General features: G+C 31.7%; 1 protein-coding gene across 1 annotated transcript; it reads left to right on the forward strand.

Moving 5' to 3' along the window:
* Window positions 1-212: 212 nt before the first annotated feature.
* LOC120089081 lies at window positions 213-1,684 on the forward strand. Its single transcript, XM_039046509.1, has 4 exons — window positions 213-548; window positions 619-670; window positions 746-813; window positions 1,084-1,684. Exons 1-4 carry the CDS (start codon window positions 423-425, stop codon window positions 1,633-1,635), a joined length of 798 nt encoding a protein of 265 aa, XP_038902437.1. The 5' UTR covers window positions 213-422; the 3' UTR covers window positions 1,636-1,684.
* The last annotated feature ends 18,995 nt before the right edge of the window (window positions 1,685-20,679 follow it).

The raw sequence follows: 20,679 nt of genomic DNA on the forward strand, positions 1-20,679 counted from the left end.
TAGATAAAAACACCAATTATTATTATAGATGGTTCAATCTTCATCCTATCAAGCCAAAATCAACGGTTCATCAGCTAAAACTTCATGTGTATAAATATGAGAATAGGGATTTAAACTCCCCAAATTTGAGAGATAGAACACGTTAATTATCGTTGAGTTATACTCACTTTGATTATATCGTTCTTTTATTATTTATTTATCTTGGTTTCATTCCACATTACCAATGCCATAATACCATATACCAACCGAATCCACTTTCTTTGAAATGAAAAAGAAATCATATTATCAAGTCTACCCCGCAAGTGTTGGCCCTTCCTTCTCCCTTTTCCCTCTTTCTTTAACTGCCTCCATCTTCTTCAATCTCAATTCTCACTACCTGAAACTAACAAATTCCCCATTTCCCCATTTTTCTCTGAATCTTAATGGGTCCTGATTCCGATTTCAAATCCCATTTGGCCACTGAAATTAGCTCCTTCTCCTCCCGTACTGTCTCTTGCTCTCACCGCCATTTCTCCCTCCCTTTCATCGATTGGTATCGCCTTTTTGGGGTACGTTTTTCCCTTTCCTCTTATGGGTTTTCTTTCTTTTCTTCCCTTCTCTCTTAATCCATTCTCATAGGTCCAACAAGACGCTGGAATCGATTCCATTCGGAGGCGATATCTCAAGCTTGGTGGGTTTCTCTTTTCTATCTCTCTCCATTTCCATTTCGTTTTGTTTTGATTCGGAATGTGCTTTGGATTTGCAGCTCTGCAACTTCATCCAGACAAAAACTCGCACCCCAAGGCCGAAATCGCCTTCAAGCTTGTCTCTGAGGTTCGATTCCATTCATTTTCTTGGGAATCCCACTTTCTGCCATATATCTGTTCTACATTTTTGTGATTTTGCTTTTTAGTGTTTTTTTTTCTTTTTCATGGCGATCCATTAATGTGAATCTTGCATTTAATTTCTGTATTCACGTACTACTCGTGAATATTGATGTATTCATTACTGTTTGTGTTCTTCACTTTAATGCTAAATCAATTCTGAATGGTGAGAACTGTGAATGAAAATGAGGGATTGTTTTGTTTGTGTTTGTGCTTGTAGGGATATGGTTGTTTGAGTGATAATGTGAAGAGAAGGGAATTTGATTTGGATAGGAAGAAGAAGTTTTGCCCTGATTGCAACACAATCCCTTATAGAAATTTCACCTCTGCTAGAAACTTGAATGTACTAGGAGGTTTTCACAACAACAACAACATCAACAACATTCATGGAGATTTGAGAGATATGAAAGAGAGATTAAGAGAGGAAGCTAATGTGATTAAGAATTGTTTGAGGACTAATAACTCTGCAGCAAACAGAGAAACTTCACTATTCAATCCACCTGGTTTCACCATGTTTCATTACAAAAACCACAAAGAAACCCCAATCTTCAATCCTTCTGATTATGTTTGTCAAGGCTACCCACATTTCCGAACCCGAATCCACCCGAAACCGCAGAGTTTTCGGTGTTTTAGAACTGGAAATGCATTGAAGTATGAACAAGGTAGAGGGAAGTATGAGTATCCGGTGTTTGAAATTAGTAGATCAGAAAGTTTTCTTTTACAGAAACAATCTGCTTTTGTTTATTCAAATGTTAACAAACCACATTGGTGAACTGACTTCCATTCATTCAATGCCATTTCTTTTCTTCTTTTCTGGGTAAGTAAATGCATTATTAAAAAACAAATCGTTTTATTTTCGAGATTTTTTTTTTTTTTTTCAAATTAAAGCAAAGTTCTCTCTGTCATTTGAATTGGAGGGAAAGGGAAACCCTTTTGAATAACAATTCTTTTCTTTTTTTTTTAATACTTTCTAAATGTATTATGATTAGTTTAAATCTTTAATAAAGAAAGTAAGAAAGTGGGTAACAAATTTTGTTTTTTTGGAACTTGGGTTTTGTTTTAGTTTAATCATGTAGATTTATTTTTGAATATTTGTTATGTGTTCAAAGGGTTAATGATGGAGAATTCTGAGGGGTCAAGTCAATGTGATGGTAAAGTTTTTAGATGGGTCTGCTAAAAGTGAGAGAGTGAAAGAGTCAGTTGAGGGAAAGTGGGGTATTTTCTGAGCCCCTTGATGATGAAACTCAAATGGCATCATTCATGATTTATTTATTTATTTTAAGTTTGAGGATTAAAATATATGACCATATATCAATATGTCCATAAATCGAAGGGTTCGACGTGGACAAAAAGATTCATCAATATTTATAATATATTATATATATTTTCCATAAAACATAAAATAAACATCATCTAAATTTGAGTAGAAAGATATACACTAACAAAACTTATAACTTAATTTGGAAGTAAAAACAATTCAATTATTTAGACCTCTTCGTTAACCATTTCGTCTTTTTTTATAGTTTTTGAAAATTAAGTTCGATTCTTTCTCATTGTTTATAATGATTTGCATCTTTCTTGAATACAATGCTTAAATTCTTATCCAAATTCTAAAAACATATTTAACTTTTTTAAAACTATTTTTTTAGTTTTCAAATTTTGGCTTTGTTTTTTAAACTATTAGTAAAAAGTAGATAACAAATGAATAAATTTGGTAAAAGTAGTGTCTATAAACTTAATTTTTTTTAAAAAAAATCAAATAATTACTAAACAGAACATTATTTACTTAGTTTTTATAAATTTTTATTTAAAAAATATTCATTAATATCAATATGTTATCAATATATTCATATAATGTCGATGAAATATACTTTGTGGTACTTAAATTTACATTTTTAATTAAAAGAGAATTTGATCCATTATTGTTTTTTTTTTAATATCATTTTATATTCCTGAATTTTAGGACTTGTATCAATTTAAATCCTAAATAATAGTTGTATCAATTTAAACCCTGAACTTTAGGAATTGTATCAATTTAAGCCACATGCTAGTAATTGTATCAACTTAAAATCTAAACTTTCATAAATATATCAATTTAAACTCTAAAATTTCATAAGTACATAAATTTAAACCATAAACTTTCATAAGTGTATTCAAACAAAATATAATGGATGGTTTAAATTGATATACTTATGAAAGCTCATGGTTTAAATTGATACACTTATGAAAATTTGAGGTTTAAACAGATAGAATATTAATGTAGTGTTTAAATTAATGCAACTCTCAAAGTTCAGGTTTAAATTGATATGATCATTAGTTTAAGTTTTAAGTTGATATCATTCTCAAAATTTCGAGGTATAAAATGATATTTACACTTCTTTTTATTTTGGTAATATGTGTAGAAATCGGACCTCTAACCTACAATTTTTCTTTTTAAAGTTGTAAGAAGAGAGAAAAGATAGATGAAAATTGGAATGAATTAGATTGTGTTACTTCTATGTATTTTTTTATTTTCGTTTCACTTAGTAACAACTTGAGGAATTTTTACATTTACCATTTTGGGCTCTTTCTTGAAAATCTTATAAAAGATGCTAATAATCCAAAATTATTTGAATGTCTTATGGTTTCCTTCACATATGCATCAAAACAGGTGCCAAAATATCCTATAACTAGATTAGTATTCATACTCTTGCAAAAATATTTTGTAAAATAAAGAATGATTCATCCCACATGCTGGCATTTTTAACAAAAATCAAATGATTAATTGTTTTTAAAAAAATACTTTCAAAATTTTCATTTCAATCCTTAAACTTCACAATTATCTTTATATAGTATCATAGGATTTTTTTTTTTTATTTAAAATTAAAGACACAATTGTGTCGGGACGTAAAAATTGGAAATCGTACATAATATTATTTACAACTCAATCTTTATATAGAAGTCATTGTCGTATGTATTCTAGCTTTTAAAAATTGGTTGGTGTGTTAATTTTCAATCGTTATTTTAATGGAAATAATTTCAAGGGTATTTCTGGAACAATGTTAAAATCAAAATTATCCAAATTTAACGAGATTTTTCCACTTAAAAGTATTAGGTTTTTTACATTTTGATAAATACTATTGTCAAACCATTTAAAAGTTTTAAAACAATGTAAAAAATGTTTCCTTTTTCTTTTGAGTATCAAAAATATTATATTTGAAACAAATGTGACTGAAAACTATTTAAGATAAAAGGTATTCACCGTAAATGTCAATGTACTAAGTAAGCGCTTAAAAAGTGTTTGACTTAATGGTAATTGACATAACCTTCATCTTTAAAGGTTGATGTTCAATCTCTCATACCGCAAAAAAAATAATATTGGAGAAAAGTAAATGTTTTAATCTACATATAAACATAATAATTGCAAAAAAAAAGGTTTAAATACTCCTTTGGTCTTTGAATATTATTTTGATCTTCGTATAATTTTGGTTCATTTTGTTTCATGTACTTTCAAAATATTTATTTTAGTCTTTTTACTTTCAATTTTAGTTCATTTAATCCTTATATTTTCGAAACATCTATTTTGGCCATTACATTTCTAAAAAGTAATGAATTTTTGTTTCCTCATTATTACCCTTTTTTTTTTATTTTAAGGGACAAAGATGGTCCATTTTTATAAATTACATAAACAAAATGAACCATAATCAAAAGTACAAAGACCATAAAATAGAATTTTAAGTCAAACAAAAATTACAAATCAAACTTTTTCTCATTAATTATAACAATGGATTTGTTGGGTAATTCATAGTTATTAAAAAGCTACACAATGAGACATTTTTTTTCCCTCAAATATACATTCTCTTATTTCAAGTAAAATAAAAATAAATTATACAATTTATGAAGTGGGAGAATCGAAACTTCTAACTTCAAGCTCAATAAATATATTTTATGTCGTACAATGTCGTTTGGAAGATGAAAAAGAAAGAAAGAAAAAATAAAAAGAATGTTTATGATAGAATTAGAGTGTGATGTTTATAAAACAAGACAAGAGGAAACAATGACACTCAATGAGTGACCACTGAGTGGACCAATCGAATTTAAGACAAAATGAATGAACAAATTAAAGAAAGCCTAATGCTGTAATTCAAGTATTAAATTCGAGAAATCTAAGTATGTTTTTCTTTCTTTTTTATTTTTTATTTTTTCTTTTTCTTAAGGTTATGGAGACTTGTAATGTAATCTGAGTGTCTGTAAATGGCATTCAAAATGATTAAGAATGGTGTGTGTGTGTCTGGATTTTGAACTTTAACGGTAATTATAACTTGTAAGCTACAAAATTGCTTCCAATTTGGCTGAGTTTTTTTTTTTTTTTTTAATTGAGATTGATGCACACAAAACTTTAGTGATTTTTAAATCATAAAAAATTACTTTAGTCATTTTTAAAATTATTCTAAAATAAGTTTTTAGCATTCAAAATAAAAAATATTTTTAGTTCCTAAATTTTCATGAAAATAACACAATTTAGTCTCTAAACTTTGATTTGTAATGATTTAGTCTCTTTACTTTTAATTTTGTAAAAAAAAAAAAAAAACTTTAGTATATAAAAATTTAGTTCTTCTACTTTCAAATTTTAACAATTTAGTCTCAAACGTAATTTTTTTAATCAAAATTAGATATCTATTTTTATTATTTTATGATATAGACTCTATATTTTATAATAATATTGAATATTAAACTAATCTTAACACTAGTTTCCACAATAAGATTTAAATCATTACAAATTTTGAAGTACAATAACTAAATTGTTACAAAATAAAATTTAGAGACTAAATGTTATATATAAAATTAAAAGTATATGGACAAAATCGTTACAAGTTCAATAACTAAATTATTACTTTTATGAAAGTTTAGAGACTAAAAGTGATTTTTATTTCATCAAAATTAATTCATGCAATGACTTCAAATCAATGAGTCTAAAAATATCATTCATGCAAGATTGAAAATTTTATTGGACAAAAATTTCAAATGTTTGACAACTAACAAATGAAATTTTGGTTCACTATTGTAGGTCTCTTTATTATGAAATTTTTGTCCTTTTCCCTACATTATTGCATTATATTAAATTATCATTTGCTAGTCCCATCAGTACAACACATTAATGTTTAAGTATTATTGTTAACAAAAATAATTTAATAAAACTATTTTTTTAAAAAAAAAAAATGAAATGCATAATTGAAACTTTCAATTTGAGGAAAGTTTAGAAATAATAATTTAAGTTCCATTTGGTAACTATTTTATTTTTATTTTTATTTTTGAAAATTAAGTTTATAGATATTACTTCGATCTTCAAATTTCTTTCTTTATTATCTACTTTTCGTCAATAGTTTAAAAAACCAAACCAAATTTTGAGAACTAAAGAAAGTGGTTTTAAAAAAGTTGTTTTGTTTTGGGAATTTGACTAAGAATTCAACAATTGTATTTAAGAAAAATCTAAATTATTATAAGAAATGTGTGTAAAATATGTATAATTTTCAAAAATAAAAAACTAAATGATTACTAAACGGGGTTTGAAGAAAGAAAAAAAAGATACAAAGACGAATTACGAAGGGTTGTAGTTGTGTTTAATTTTATGACCCAAAAATTATGAAAATTGTCTGTTTTGTTGTAGTGATTGTGTGTGAAATTGAATTGGTCCCATTGGGAAATTGATGTTGATATTAGAAAAAGAACAAGAACATGGGGAGGAGGCCAAACCAGCACATGAAACTACATATATAAAGAGAAAGAGAGATTGAATTTGCAATTTGGACCCTTGTTTGAAAGCTAAGATTGTGAAGTTTTTCCAAATGAAGACAACAAAATATCATATACTAATTTTTGCTATGGGGCTTTGATTGTTCCACAATCCCCATCATACCCCTCTCTCCCTTTCCTAACTCCTCATTACCTTATTTATCCCCAACATTTCTCCATAATTCCATTCTTTTTCCTTTTTCCTTTTTCTTTTTTTCTTTTTTTTTTTTCCACTTTTCCTAACTGCCCAACGTTCAAAATGAGTTATACGTTACAAATTTTAGTCACTCAACTTTTCAAGTTTGTCATATAAGTCTCTTTATGTTCAAATCTAAAGGATTGTTTACACCCTCAACTTGAAGTCGGTGGAGTAGGCTATTATAATTCATCTCATATGTTTATGACTATTTATAACCTACAATTATAATACTAGTGTTTATATCTACTTATAACTTATAATTAACTACAGTAATACTATTTTAAAAAAAATTCTTTTTATTACTGTGTTTACTATTTTCTACTCATTCTCTTTTTCTCCAAATATACGCTAACCGTTTAAGATTAAAGTTGTAACTTAACATTGAATATATACTAAATCATTGTTGGTAGAGTTGAATTTGAATTTCACTTTCAAATTTGATGTTAAACTAATAATTAATCTTATTATTAACTTGTGTAGTAGAATTTTGTCTCAAGCAATAAATTTGGTTGTCAGTTTGTTGGAGATTGCTGAAGTTTATTGTTCATGGGTCTTTGTACCTTGTATTGTAGATACTCCACCCAAAAACTTGTAAAAATAAAATTAGGGATTGTTACTTCTTATATGTGTAATCTTTTATTTATTTATTTTGTCCTATCCAAAAAATACTTCCAATGAATAATACTCCATATCAATTTTTCTACTTAAATGAAAAAAAAGATAATTGATGTCTGTATTTTATTGTTTTTCCTTTCACATACACTCATTGTACAAATTATTCTCTGATGAATTATTCTTCTCTTCTATTTGTGGTTCACATTAATTGTTGTCTTTTTTTTCCCCCTCAAACCTTAGTTCTATGGTCCATTTTTTTGTCAGAGATGATTCATATAAGGTTGAAATACAAATTAAAAACCCATAGTGATATAGTTTTCATATCCATTTAATTAATTAGGCTCTATAGTTTGATCAAACATTTTACAAATCTCTTATACTGTTACAAATTAATATCATATTAATTAACATGTACATGTTTTATATACTATGTAATTATGAGCTAATTTTTTTTTTCTATTTTGTTGATCTCATGTTAGTTAAGTGTACAAGTTAAAGTGTATTGAATGTATGACGTGGTTTGTTTATTAAGTAAGAAACTATAGTTTTATGTTTTGTTTATTGTGTTAGCTAATTGTATAGAAGTTTAGGGCTATATGTCATTATAAATAGGTGAAAACAATGGATTTATAGGTAAATATCATGAGTCGAGAACGATTTCTTTGTGAGATTTAACTAAAGTATTAAGAATCAACCCAAAAAATTTATTCCATAAAAAGCACTAAAATATATGTTTTTGTTTTCTAATATTTGAATGTTTTTTCAATCTGGTTCTTAATCTTCTAAAAGTTTCAATTTCATTCCTAGGGTATTGGAAACTTTTCAAATAAAATTATGATGGCATAAAAAAAATTAAAAGTTAAAATTAATTAACAAAATGATATTTTTATGCTTAAATGCGTTTTTTTTATTAATTGATCTTAATGTATTCTCAATTTTAATTGAATGAAATAGACATTTCATTTATAAAAATTAAAACTTACTTGATTCACACGACTTAATACTAGTAACTTAACTTGAAATTCCTCATTGTCGTGTTATATAACCAATTAAAATGTTGGTATACTCTTTCTTAAAAAAATGTTGGAATAGGGTTTCGTGCATATTTGACCAATTAAGTTTTAGAGATTAGGCTCGTAGCCCAAATTTATTACTTTTGTAAAAATGACAAAAAACAAGCCCAACCCATTAAATGTTAAAAAAGTATGGATACGCCTGATACACATTTGATACACCATTGATATATACTTGATACACTTGAATTACTAGTATACACCTGATACACTTGATACACTGTTGATATACGCTTGAAAGACTATGAATAGACACTTAATATATTTGATGTACCATTGATACACGATTGGAAATGACTAGTTATTCTAAGTGTTGTAAATTGAAGGGCATTTATGTAAATAAAGACTCGTGGCAATTATGTAATTAAATAGTGTTGGGTTTTAATATTCTAAAACTCGTGGTTTGTAAACAATTAAACTTATTCTGTTATCAATAAAGATATTATTGAGGTTTATTTAATAAAGTTGTTATTGAAGGTATGAATTGCTCATTTTATTTTAGAAAGAACCTAAATCCAATAAACTAAGATCCATGTACTAATACAGAAATTGGATTACAAGTTATTTTTTCAATGTCAAGTAAAGGGTATACTTGATGCTTATAAAAGCATCGAATATTCAACTGTCAAGTATAATGTGATAACTTGATTATGAAAAAATGCAAGACAAATATTTCTTGATACAATTTTCGTGTCAAAAAAGATAATACACTTGACATTGATGACATGTCAAGTTGATTAATTCTTGACATTTATTACGTATCATATGTGATTATTCTTGACATTTTTTATTTGTCAAATATATTTTTATCTTGACACAAAATAATAGACAAGTTATTTAATTCTTGACACATTTCCAATGTAATCTATGTTTTTTTTTTTTTTTTTCAAATTAAACATTCGAATTTAATTTCTCATTTCTTGCATTACATGTGTTCCAATAAGACAATTTCATCAACTAAAGTAAACAGTTGCACATATCAGTTCAATATATCCAACGTAACTTAACAGTTCCATTCTTTTATTACCTTTCATGTATATGAACGATTCCAAAATTTACTATGGTATATACTCTATCAATCCGTCCCAATATATGATAATTCCAAAATTTGCTACCATTCATCAATCTTAAAAATCGATGATCATCCCTAAAGACGAAAATAAGGGGGAAAAAACTACCATTCATGAAGTTGTACATGGATTTGAATTGACATTAAAATAAATCATATTTCATCACTTCCCAATGCAAAATTTGCTAAAAGCTCAAAAAAGACTAAGAGAATCAAACTAGAAGTAAATCTAGGTAATTTTGTTAAGCACGACTATATTTTCACGAAAAAAAAAAGGAGAATCAAAATTAAATGGATAATCCATTTGTTTATTGTAAAATTGAATCAATAGAAGGCCCCTAAATTGGTGAAGAAATAATAGAAACAATGATATGATACGAAATACAGGAGAAAGCAAGTTTGGAAAAAAGCTTTTGGAATATGTAAAGAGTGTATATTTTGTGTTGAATCTTGAATGAGATGAGAAAAATCTAAATTCATAGTTCAATTCCGTTTTTCATTGCCTTTGATTCTTGCCAGATGAGGAAATGCACTCAGAATATTGTATGGTCTCAAATCTTGCCTCGTCAAAATCCTAATTACCAGCAGAACTTGCAATCAACAATGAATAAATTACAGAGATTTCATGGAGTAATGAAGAAAAAGATGAAGAAGAACTTACCCCAGTTGCTTTATATTTGGGCACAATCAACATCTCTATAAGAAGCTACAGTTTTCTACAGAATTAGCCCAAAGAAACACAAAATAGAAGAAATCAACACAAAATTAAAGCAAAATGAAGTACAAGGATGAAAAAATTGACCAGAAAACATCTCCATTATCAACTACATACTCTAGAAAAAAATTAGGTGAAACACAGTAAAAAAAAAAGGGAAATCGTGAAGAATAGAATTGATGGGCTAAAGTAAAATTGTAAGAAATGATGCAAAATTTCACAAATTCAGAGAAAAAGAACCAAAAGGGATGAAAAAGGAGCAACGAATTTACCTTATCCACCATCAAGATCTCTTCACCATTGACATATATTGAAAATAGGGTTATTAACCTAGGGACATTTATGTAATTATGTAGACCCCTAGGTTTTCCTACTGTCTATTTATACAGTGTGTCCCTGTGTATTCAATGTATCAGATTAAAATAATAAGAAAAGATCTCTATATCGTGGTTTTTCTCCCTGTACTAGGGTTTCCACGTAACTGTGTTGTCATTCCTTTCTCATCTTCTTCTATTTTTAACATAGTATCAGAGCTAGGCAACGAAACCCTAGCTGTCATGGAAGAGAACCAACCACAGTCATCTTCTGCTGATGGAACTTCGAGTTCTGATATGAAGACGAGCGGCCGTGAAGGAGTGTTTTCAAGCAGCCCTACTAGAGTTGATTTCTGTCGTCCAGCTGCAGTAAACAGAGAGTTAGAGTCGGTGGGAGTCGCCGCACTAGACAGAAGCGCTGATCAAACTCAGATAAGTCTTCGTCAAACAGTCAGATACAGTTTCGGTCGATTCAAGCCGTGGGTCACCGCAATACGCGTCGATCAAGGCTAGATGTATCTTTGATGGACAGACAGGAACAAATCCGATCGTTTCAAGCCGTGGGTCGCTACCATCCACGCCGTTGCAGCCTTTCGCGCCGGTCATGTTCGCTTCAGTCGATCCTTTCGCGCTAGGTCCATTCGACAACCGAGGAGCCGTACCAAGAACGATCAATCCTTCCGTGCTAGGTCCATTCAACCAACAAAGAGCCTCGCCGAGCACCCATCTTGAGCAGTCCAGTCGACTAGGGTCTTCATGTGTGTCGGCAACCTCCTTCCAACCTGCGACTTCCTTCTAGTCGTCAGCGGCTACTCCATTTCTAGCCGCTTATGGTTCAACCCAATACCCAGATGATGTGAGACAACGGTTGGCTTATCTCCAACAACAGATTTCAAATTTGGATACGATGTTTGGCGCAAATCCCCAACCGGTTCAACCAGTCTATTCAGAGAACCCGGTAAATTCGTTCCCTATTTTGCAAAATGCTTCTTATTTATCTAGCTCGATGGGCAACTCTGCAGGATTTCTTGTAGGAGAAAAATTAAATGGCCAGAATTATTTCTCCTGGTCCCAATCAATCCGAATGGCCTTGGAAGGGTGTCATAAATTTAAGTACTTAACGGGGGAGATTCCGAAGCCAGTACCAGACGATCCTCAAGAACGGATCTGGAAAGGAGAAGACTTGATGTTACACTTTGTTCTCGTGAATAGTATGGAATCTCAAATAGGCAAACAATTGTTATATGTTGCAACTGCCAAGGATATCTGAAAGGTTGCACGAGATTTGTAGTCAAACAGAGAGAATGCCTCTCGACTATATATGCTTCACAAGCAGGTCTATGAATGCAAACAAGGATCTATGGATGTTACATCTTATTTTAACAAATTATATTTGCTTTAGCAAGAGATGGATCTATGTCGAGAGGTTGTATGGAACTGCGCACAAGACGGGGCTCAATACTTGAAAATTGAAGAAGCAGACCGTGTGTATGTGTTCTTGCCTGGCTTAAATCCTAAATTTGATGGTGTCCGTAGTTGAATATTGGGCCAACGCCCAACTCCTTCTCTCAGAGAAGTTTGCTCCAAAATACGACTAGAAGAGGATTGATTATACGCCATGAATAATCCTATTACAACAACTGATGCAGCTGCCTTCATTGCAAAGTCTCCTAGTGCTGATGGCGATAAAAAACCTTCACCTGTGTGTGAGCATTGTAAAAAGCCCTAGCACACAAAGGACTAGCATTGGAAATTGCACGGGAAACCTACAAACAGCAGGCAACAACAGTCTCATGACAAATCTAATACTGGTCGTGCCCTAGTAAGTGACTCAGCAGATGAACATACTCAGAAGCAGTCTTCCGTTGATAGAAAGAACAATTTGAGTACGGTTAGGGTGAGTGCTATTGCACAATCAGGTAATTTCCCTTCATTTGGCCTTATTAGTATAAATGGTAAAAAACCATGGATTGTGGACTCAGGAACCACAGATCATCTTACAAGTTCTTCAGATCTGTTTATTTCGTATAACCCAAGTGTTGGAAATAAGCGTATTCGTATTGAATACGGGTCTTTTGCCCCTGTTGCGGGGAAATGCCATATTTCTCGGTTTGATGGTTTAATTCTGCGTGATACTTTACATGTGCCTAAAATCTCTTATAATCTGTTGTCTGTCAGTAAAATTGCAAGGGATTTGAAGTGTAAGGCAATTTTTTCACTTGATTTCGTTTTGTTTCAGGATCTGAAATCGGGGATGACGATTGGCACTGCCCGGCATGATAAGGGACTCTATTTCCTTTCTAAAAAGGCTTCCTCTAGGGATGGTCATCGAATTGGGTTTATGTCGTTAAATTTTCTCTGTTTCTGAAAATGACTTTATGTTGTGACATTTCCGTTTAAGACATCCGAATTTTCAATATATGAAGTATTTGTTTCTACATTTATTTCGCAATGTTAATACTTCCTCTTTAAATTGTGATGTGTGTATTCGTGCCAAACAAAGTTGTGTTTATTTCCGGTCTCAGCCTTACAAACCCTCGAGTCCTTTTACTCTTGTTCATAGTGATGTATAGGGCCCTTCACCGTTTACCACTTCCACTGGTAAACGTTGGTTTTGTCTAACATTTATAGACGACCACACTCGCCTTACCTGGATCTTCCTCCTCAGTGACAAATCTGAGGTGTCATCCATTTTCCAAAAATTTATAACAAATGTTGAGACTGCAGTTCAATGCAAAGATTGGAATTTTTACGAAGATAATGGACGAAAATTCTTCAATACCTCCTTCAGGGATTTTCTTGTCTCTGAAGGAATTGTCCACCATAGCTCATGTGCTTACACTCTGCAATAGAATGGAGTAGCTGAGCGAAAAAAATTGTCATCTGGTAGAAGTAGCCCAGTCCTCTTATGTTATCTACCACTTTTCCATCATGCCTGTGGGGGGATGCGGTTCTTACTACTGCCATCTCATTAATCGGATGCCCTCTCGTATTTTTTAACCTTCATACCTCATTAGAACTGTTTAAAGAGTCCTTTTTCAAACCACTCGATTAATCTCCAATGTTCTCTTCGAGTTTTTGGTTGCGTTGCCTTTGTTCACTCCCATGGTCCAACAGCACCAAAATTCATCATCGTGCTCAGTGTGTCTCTTGTTGGATAATCACTTCATCAACGTGGGTATAAGTGCATCACTTGTCATCTCGTAAATACTATTCTCCATGGAATATCATTCTTCCTTGGGATCAGGTTGTTCTTTCCTGTTAGTCATCTTCAGGGGGAGAACATGAATGAAGAGACTAAGTGGTCATCGTATGCTTTTCTCTTAGAGTCAGCCCCTATTCATATCTCGTCTAAACCTAGTTTCTGGAGTATGACACCCTTGGTCCTTCCTACTAACCAAGTTCCTTGGAAAACTTACTATAGGAAGAATCTCAGGAAGGAAGCAATGTCACCTGTCGAACCAGAATCGCCGACTCCAGTGCATGAGTCAGACCCGCCATCAGATCCAGGTACGTACATTCCCGACACTAATGATGTTAATGTGTGTATGGAGACTGATGAATACAGGCAAGATAAGTGCGAAGGAAGTAGTAATACTGAAAGAATGGCAGAAGAGGAGAAAGTAGAGAATGAAATGATTCTAGCTAATGATGATGTGGAGCATACTACTGAAATCTCTAATACATAGATAATCGATCATGGTGAGGAGCCTGGAAAGTTAAAGGATCGTGATGCATCGCTTGATCATCCTATAGCTCTGAGGAAAAACACTCGTTCATGTACTAAATACCTTATGCATAGTTACATTACGTATAGTAATCTGACAATCGAGTTCAAAGCATTCACTACCAATTTGGACACTGTGATGGTTCCAAATGACATAAGTGTTGCAATGAAAAACCAGAATGGCAGTCTGCTGTTATAGAAGAAATGAGAGCTCTCGAGAAAAATGGAACTTGGGAACAGGTGGCTCTACCTGAAGGACACAAGACAGTTGGATGCAAATGAGTGTTTACTATAAAATACAAGTTAGATGGGGCGATTGACTGGTACAAGGCTAGGCTCGTTGTAAGAGGCTTTACTCAGACCTATGGTGTAGACTACTCTGAAACTTTTTCTCCGGTGGCCATACTTAACACCATTCGAGTGCTTTTGTCAGTTACTGTAAATAAGGATTGACCTCTACACCAATTTGATGTTAAAAATGCTTTTTTGAATGGAGAACTTGAAGAGGAAGTCTATATGAGTCCTCCTTCTGGGTTCGAGAGTCAGTTCAAAAACAGGGTGTGAAGATTGAGAAAGTCGCTATACGGATTGAAACAGTCTCCAAGGACCTGGTTTGACAGATTCACAAGCTTAGTGAAAGCACAGGGGTATGTTTAGGGGCATTTTGATCACACTCTTTTTACAAAAAGATCAAAATCAAGGAAGATAATTGTTCTTATTATCTACGTTGATGACATTGTTTTATCTAGGGATGATGATGCTGATATCATGAGGCTCAAAACAAAGATGCCCGAAGAATTTGAAATTAAAGACCTCGGTAAGCTAAGATACTTTATGGGAATGGAAGCAGCTCGATCAAAAGAAGGCATTTCAGTTTCTCAACGAAAATACACTCTGGACTTACTAAAGGAAACAGGCATGACTGGGTGTAAACCTGTTGACACACCAGTAGAGTATAATGCGAAGCTCAGTGAGAAGAATGATAGAGTTCCTGTTAATAAAGAAAGGTATTAGCGGTTAGTCGGGAAATTGATCTACTTGTCTCATACAAGGCCAGATATTTTGTATGCAGTAGATGTTGTCAGTTAATTTATGCAGGCTCCCTATGTCATATGACAGCAGTTGAACATATCCTCTGGTACCTGAAAAGAACTCCTGGCAAAGGTCTGATGTTTAGAAATACCGATAAACGATGTGTTGAAGCCTACACTAATTCTGACTGGGCAGGTTCTGTTGTTGACAGAAAGTCAACGTCTGGGTACTGTACGTTTGTCTGGGGTAATCTAGTCACCTGAAGAAGTAAGAAATAAGGAGTTTTTGCTAGAAGTAGTGTTGAGGCTGAGTATAGGGCCATGAGTCTGGGGATTTGTGAAGAAATTTGGTTGAAGAAAGTGTTATCTGATTTTCTACAAGATAATGCGCTTCCAATGAAATTGTTTTGTGACAACAAAGTTGCCATAAGTATTGCAAATAATCCAGTTCAACATGACAAAACTAAATACGTAGAGATTGACAGACATTTCATTAAGGAGAGATTGGATAGTGGAAACATATGCATCCCTTATATTCGTTCAAATCAGCAAGTTGCAGATGTGCTTACAAAGGGGTTACTGAGACAAAGCTTGATTATTGTGTAAACAAGTTGGGCCTTGTTGATATCTATGCTCCAACTTAAGGGGGAGTGTTGAAAATAGGGTTATTAACCTAGGGATATTTATGTAGTTGTGTAGACCCTTAGGTTTTCCTACTGTCTATTTATATAGTGTGTCCCTGTGTATTCAGTGTATCAGATTAAAATAATAAGAAAAGATCTTTATATCGTGGTTCTTCTCCCTGTACTATGGTTGCCACGTAACTATGTTATCATTCTCTTTTCTTCTTCTTCTATTTTTAACAACATCCACTTCAAGATTGCAACAGATTCCCATTGCCCAAAACAAAGAAAAACTCAACACACCCCCAAAAACCTTAATCCAAAAAATGGGTCATATCGAAACTGGGTCATTTTGGATTTGGTTTTATTGTAACCCCAAAAAGAGGAGTAAAGAAGAAGAAGAAGAAAATAGTTCGTTTATCCTGAAAAAGAAAGAAGAAGACAAGCAGTCGGAGGTAGGTTTTTAGTGTGGTTTCAGGGGTTTGGGGGTGCCTCCCCAAAATTTTCATCTCTTTAATGTATGAAACCCTAAAACAAATAAACCACAAACTACTTGATGTTTATAAAACATCAAGTAAAACCGGAATGAAAAAATCTGGAAATTTCTGCCAACCTCCGCTTTCTTTAAATGAAACCTTAGAACAAATAAACCAAATTACTTGACGTTTATAAAGTGTCAAGTAAAACTGTAATGAAAAAAATCCTTCTGCCAACCTCTGTTTTTTTTTTTTTTTTTTTTTTTTTTTTTTTTTTTTTTTTTTTTTTTTTTTTTTTTTTTTTTTTTTAAATGAAACCTTAAAACAAATAAACCACAAATTACTTGATGTTTATGAAGCGTCAAAAAATGGAATGAAAAAATCCATAAATTTCTGGCAACCTCCGCTTTTTTCATTATTCTTAACGTTTTTCATCAAATTTACATGTTACTTGACTTTTTTTTTTTTAATAAAAACATTCAATACTCAAAAGTTCCAAGCGTCAAATAATGTGGTTTTCGTTGTAGTGATGACTATTACATGAGTACTTCGACTTTATGTGAAGACATAAGAGTAGATAAAGTCTGAGTAGATAGCCAAAACGGTCTATAGTATACAGATAAGGTTGGGTACCTTATTCTGGAGACGCTATGGATGCGACCTGCTTTGTATTTGATACAAATGATGTGATCACGAAATCGTTCATGTGGAGACATGCGAGTGGAGACATCCTATGCAAAATATGTTTGCATAAGACCGAACCACGAAATAGTCACTTTTTCTTTACAACGTCATTTACTGTTAAAACTGACTATTTCAATCAGATGACCTAAGGTAACTCGATCTCAATCCTAAGCTAACTATGAACCCTGTTTATTTGAGATTATTTTTGAATCTGCATGGGTGAGAGTGGCTCAACAGCGCCACCCAATAGGCCTCCCATTTTAGGGGCAAGACCGAGTAGATAGCCAGAAACATAGTCCTGCAAGACAAAATTCACTCCTACCCATTTTAGGTTTAGCAGATAGATCGTTCCGTTAAGTGCTGACTCCTGGTCTTGAACAAAGGGGCCCTGCCCTACCTATAGTTGAGATGGACTCGGTTTATTGGTAGGACCATAAACTAATTGTTCATTGGAGGTTCAGTGGAGACTTAAGGAGCAAGATGTATTATAGGGATAAAATGATAATTTTGACCCAGCTGTTAATACAAATGACTTGTGAATGATCAACTTACTGATCATGGTTAAATCAAGTGAACAGAAATATATCTACAATGAGGAGAGTGCAACTACGGGCTTTAGTGGAGTGACTCGGTAATTAACAAATGTTAATTAATTCGATTTAAAAAGTTTAGACAATTAATCTCGGATCGTTGGAGCTCACGATCTGTAGATTCATTAGATCCCCTTACTAGCTCACAAATGAATTAAACCTTAGAAATGTGTGATGAGTAAATTTGAATTAAGGGAATTGATAATCATATGTTATATAATTAAACGAAATTGGAGAGGTGGAAAATATTTGAATGTGATTTAAATATTAATTACATGAATTGGATTCATGTACTAGGAATTGGTGGTTTAATAATTTGATATTTGATATCAAATTTTAATTAATTAATTATTTGGAATTAAGCTTATTATAAATCAATTATTGGAATTAATTTTTTGTTAAAATTAATTTTATTAATTTTCCAATTTTTGAAATTGGATTTCATATTGATTTTAGTTTAAAAATCATTTAATTTGAAATCTAGATTTCAAATTTTGAAAATCGATTTTAAATCAATTTAAAAACTAGGGATTTTTTCCCACTTTGGACACCAAATTCCCACTAAAACCAAATGGTTTTGGTGTCAAATTTCGACATAATCTGATTACATGCAGTGTTTGAAGAAGAGCTAGTTCAGCTAAAGGACATGACATGTAATTTGAGAAATTGAGGGAGAAGAGTTCTCCCTAGGTTTTGACACTTATCCAAATTTCCCTTCAATTGATTCTCATTTTGGATCCCACAATCCAATCTAAGGACCAAGAAAATAGTAGAAAAGATCAAGTGGTTGTCTACAACTTGTTGAAGAAGAGATTCAAGTTGGAATTGAAGGAATTTGAAGAGTTCATCAAAGGTAAATTTCTGAAACCCCCTTTTAATTTGTTGTGAACATGCTTACTTAGTTGCTAAAATTAATGGAATTAGAGTACTTAAGATCCAAATTGCTTCTGCTTGTTGATTTGTTGTGATTGTCAACACCAACAAATAGATCTTTTATTAGGGCTACTTTATGTTGGAAATGGGAGAGTTGCCGTACAGAGAGGAGAGAGGGAAAATCGTATAGAAACTTGCCGGCAACGGCAACCGACAATCGATGAGTGACGTGGAAAGCGATCGATGGTATGTCGAAGGCAGACAACTCCATAGATCATTTGAAAAGTTGAAAATTTGAGTATGGACATTCGAAAAGTTCAAATATGGACATTCCCAATCCATGAGCACTACTAGACTCTCTAAATCACAAAGAAAACATGTGCTCTTTTTTAAGATTGCCATTTATTTGTTATCGGATTTTAATTTAGTGAGGTATATTAAATCTTTATTTATAAGACACATATTAAATCTTAATTAACTGCTCTGTTTACGTGCTACTAAGCACGTCGAGACTTTCTTCCATTTTCCGATCCAAAATGAAGAAAAAAAAAGACTAAGTTCAATATTTTAGAGTTTAGAAGAGAAACAATACTTTTTTTTTGTTGTTGTTGAGAATTGTTTAGATTTTTTTTTAAAAAAAAATACAACTATTTCTTAAATTAAAAGATAACTTCTTATGATAGTTAAACTTGTTTGGGCGATAATAATTTTGGCTTAAAAAAATTGCTTTTGCTATTTTTTTGTGTTTCGTAATATAATTGTTCCAACATAAGTTGGAAATATTGAAAGATTTAAAAAAAAAAAAATCATTCTATTACTAAAATTGAGGAGTTGAAAAGTTCAAAATATTGAAAGATGTTAAATACATTCTATTGCTCTATTTTTTGAAAAATTGAAAAGTTGAAAATTTGGACATATTTGTATTATTTGAAAAGTTGAAGATATACTTACAAATTCCTAAACTCAAATTGACATCCAATACAACTTTACTTTTTAATATCTAGTGATATGATTAAGAATTCATTTTTTTTAAAAAAAAAAATTCAACACATGAGTTAGATAGTAATTAAATTCGAATTTTTTTGCTTAGCCAATAAAAATTGAAACTTTGAAATGAATAAAGATGAAATTGAAAGTAACCTCTAGCTCATTCTCTATTTCTTTCAATTATTTTTGGGTCAAAATTTTGATTTTATTTATTTTTGTTTTAGGGTTAGCTAAATTAAGGATTGCTGTTGTAACATGTGGGTATGTCTGTGAATGGGGGAAGCTCCCAGCAATTGAAACTGTCTGTCTTTGAATGAAGCTTTGGCTTCATTGGTCCATTTTCAAATTCCCCACCACCACTCACACCTTATATATTTAATTCACAAATATATCTCATAATAACTCTATTTATTTCCCACCTTTTCATTATTCAATCAAATTATTCATATCATATTTAATCCATTTAATTCAAACTTGGCTGCTATAATACAACTCCCATCAATATATTCATACACATTTTTATTTCACTTTCTCAAATCAAATCCTTCATATTTCCCTATTCTTTTCCCCCTTTCTCTCTTTCCTATTTTTCCCATCATCTTTTCTTTCCCTTTCTTTTTTCCTTTTGACTACCTCTAAACTTTGGGTCTTCCTATTATTAAGGAATAGAAGCAATAGCACACGTTGGGTAGTGTTTATCGGAAGATGAGATTATCGATCATTTCGTCATTTTGGAGAATTTTTTCATAAGACACGAGTATCGAATCTATATTTGACAACTGTGTTAATTTATCTCAAACTATATAAATTTTGTTAGTCTCACGTATTTGCAATTTAGATATGTTTCTGAAATTGGGATCTTGTTATAACTTGTTCTTTTATATAATTTAAAAGTGTGTTACATCACAAATTCAAAAGGTGTGTGGGGGGATAGGGGTAATTGTGATTATATGTTTCACACCTAATTTCATGGGTTCAGAAACGTACATATCCATTATTTATTTTCAAAAAATAATAATAATGACATTTTAACTAGTAAGGTCTTCAACTACAACTCACAAAATATAT

This window comes from Benincasa hispida, chromosome 1, assembly GCF_009727055.1.
Source record: "Benincasa hispida cultivar B227 chromosome 1, ASM972705v1, whole genome shotgun sequence".
NCBI classification, from domain to species: domain Eukaryota; kingdom Viridiplantae; phylum Streptophyta; class Magnoliopsida; order Cucurbitales; family Cucurbitaceae; genus Benincasa; species Benincasa hispida.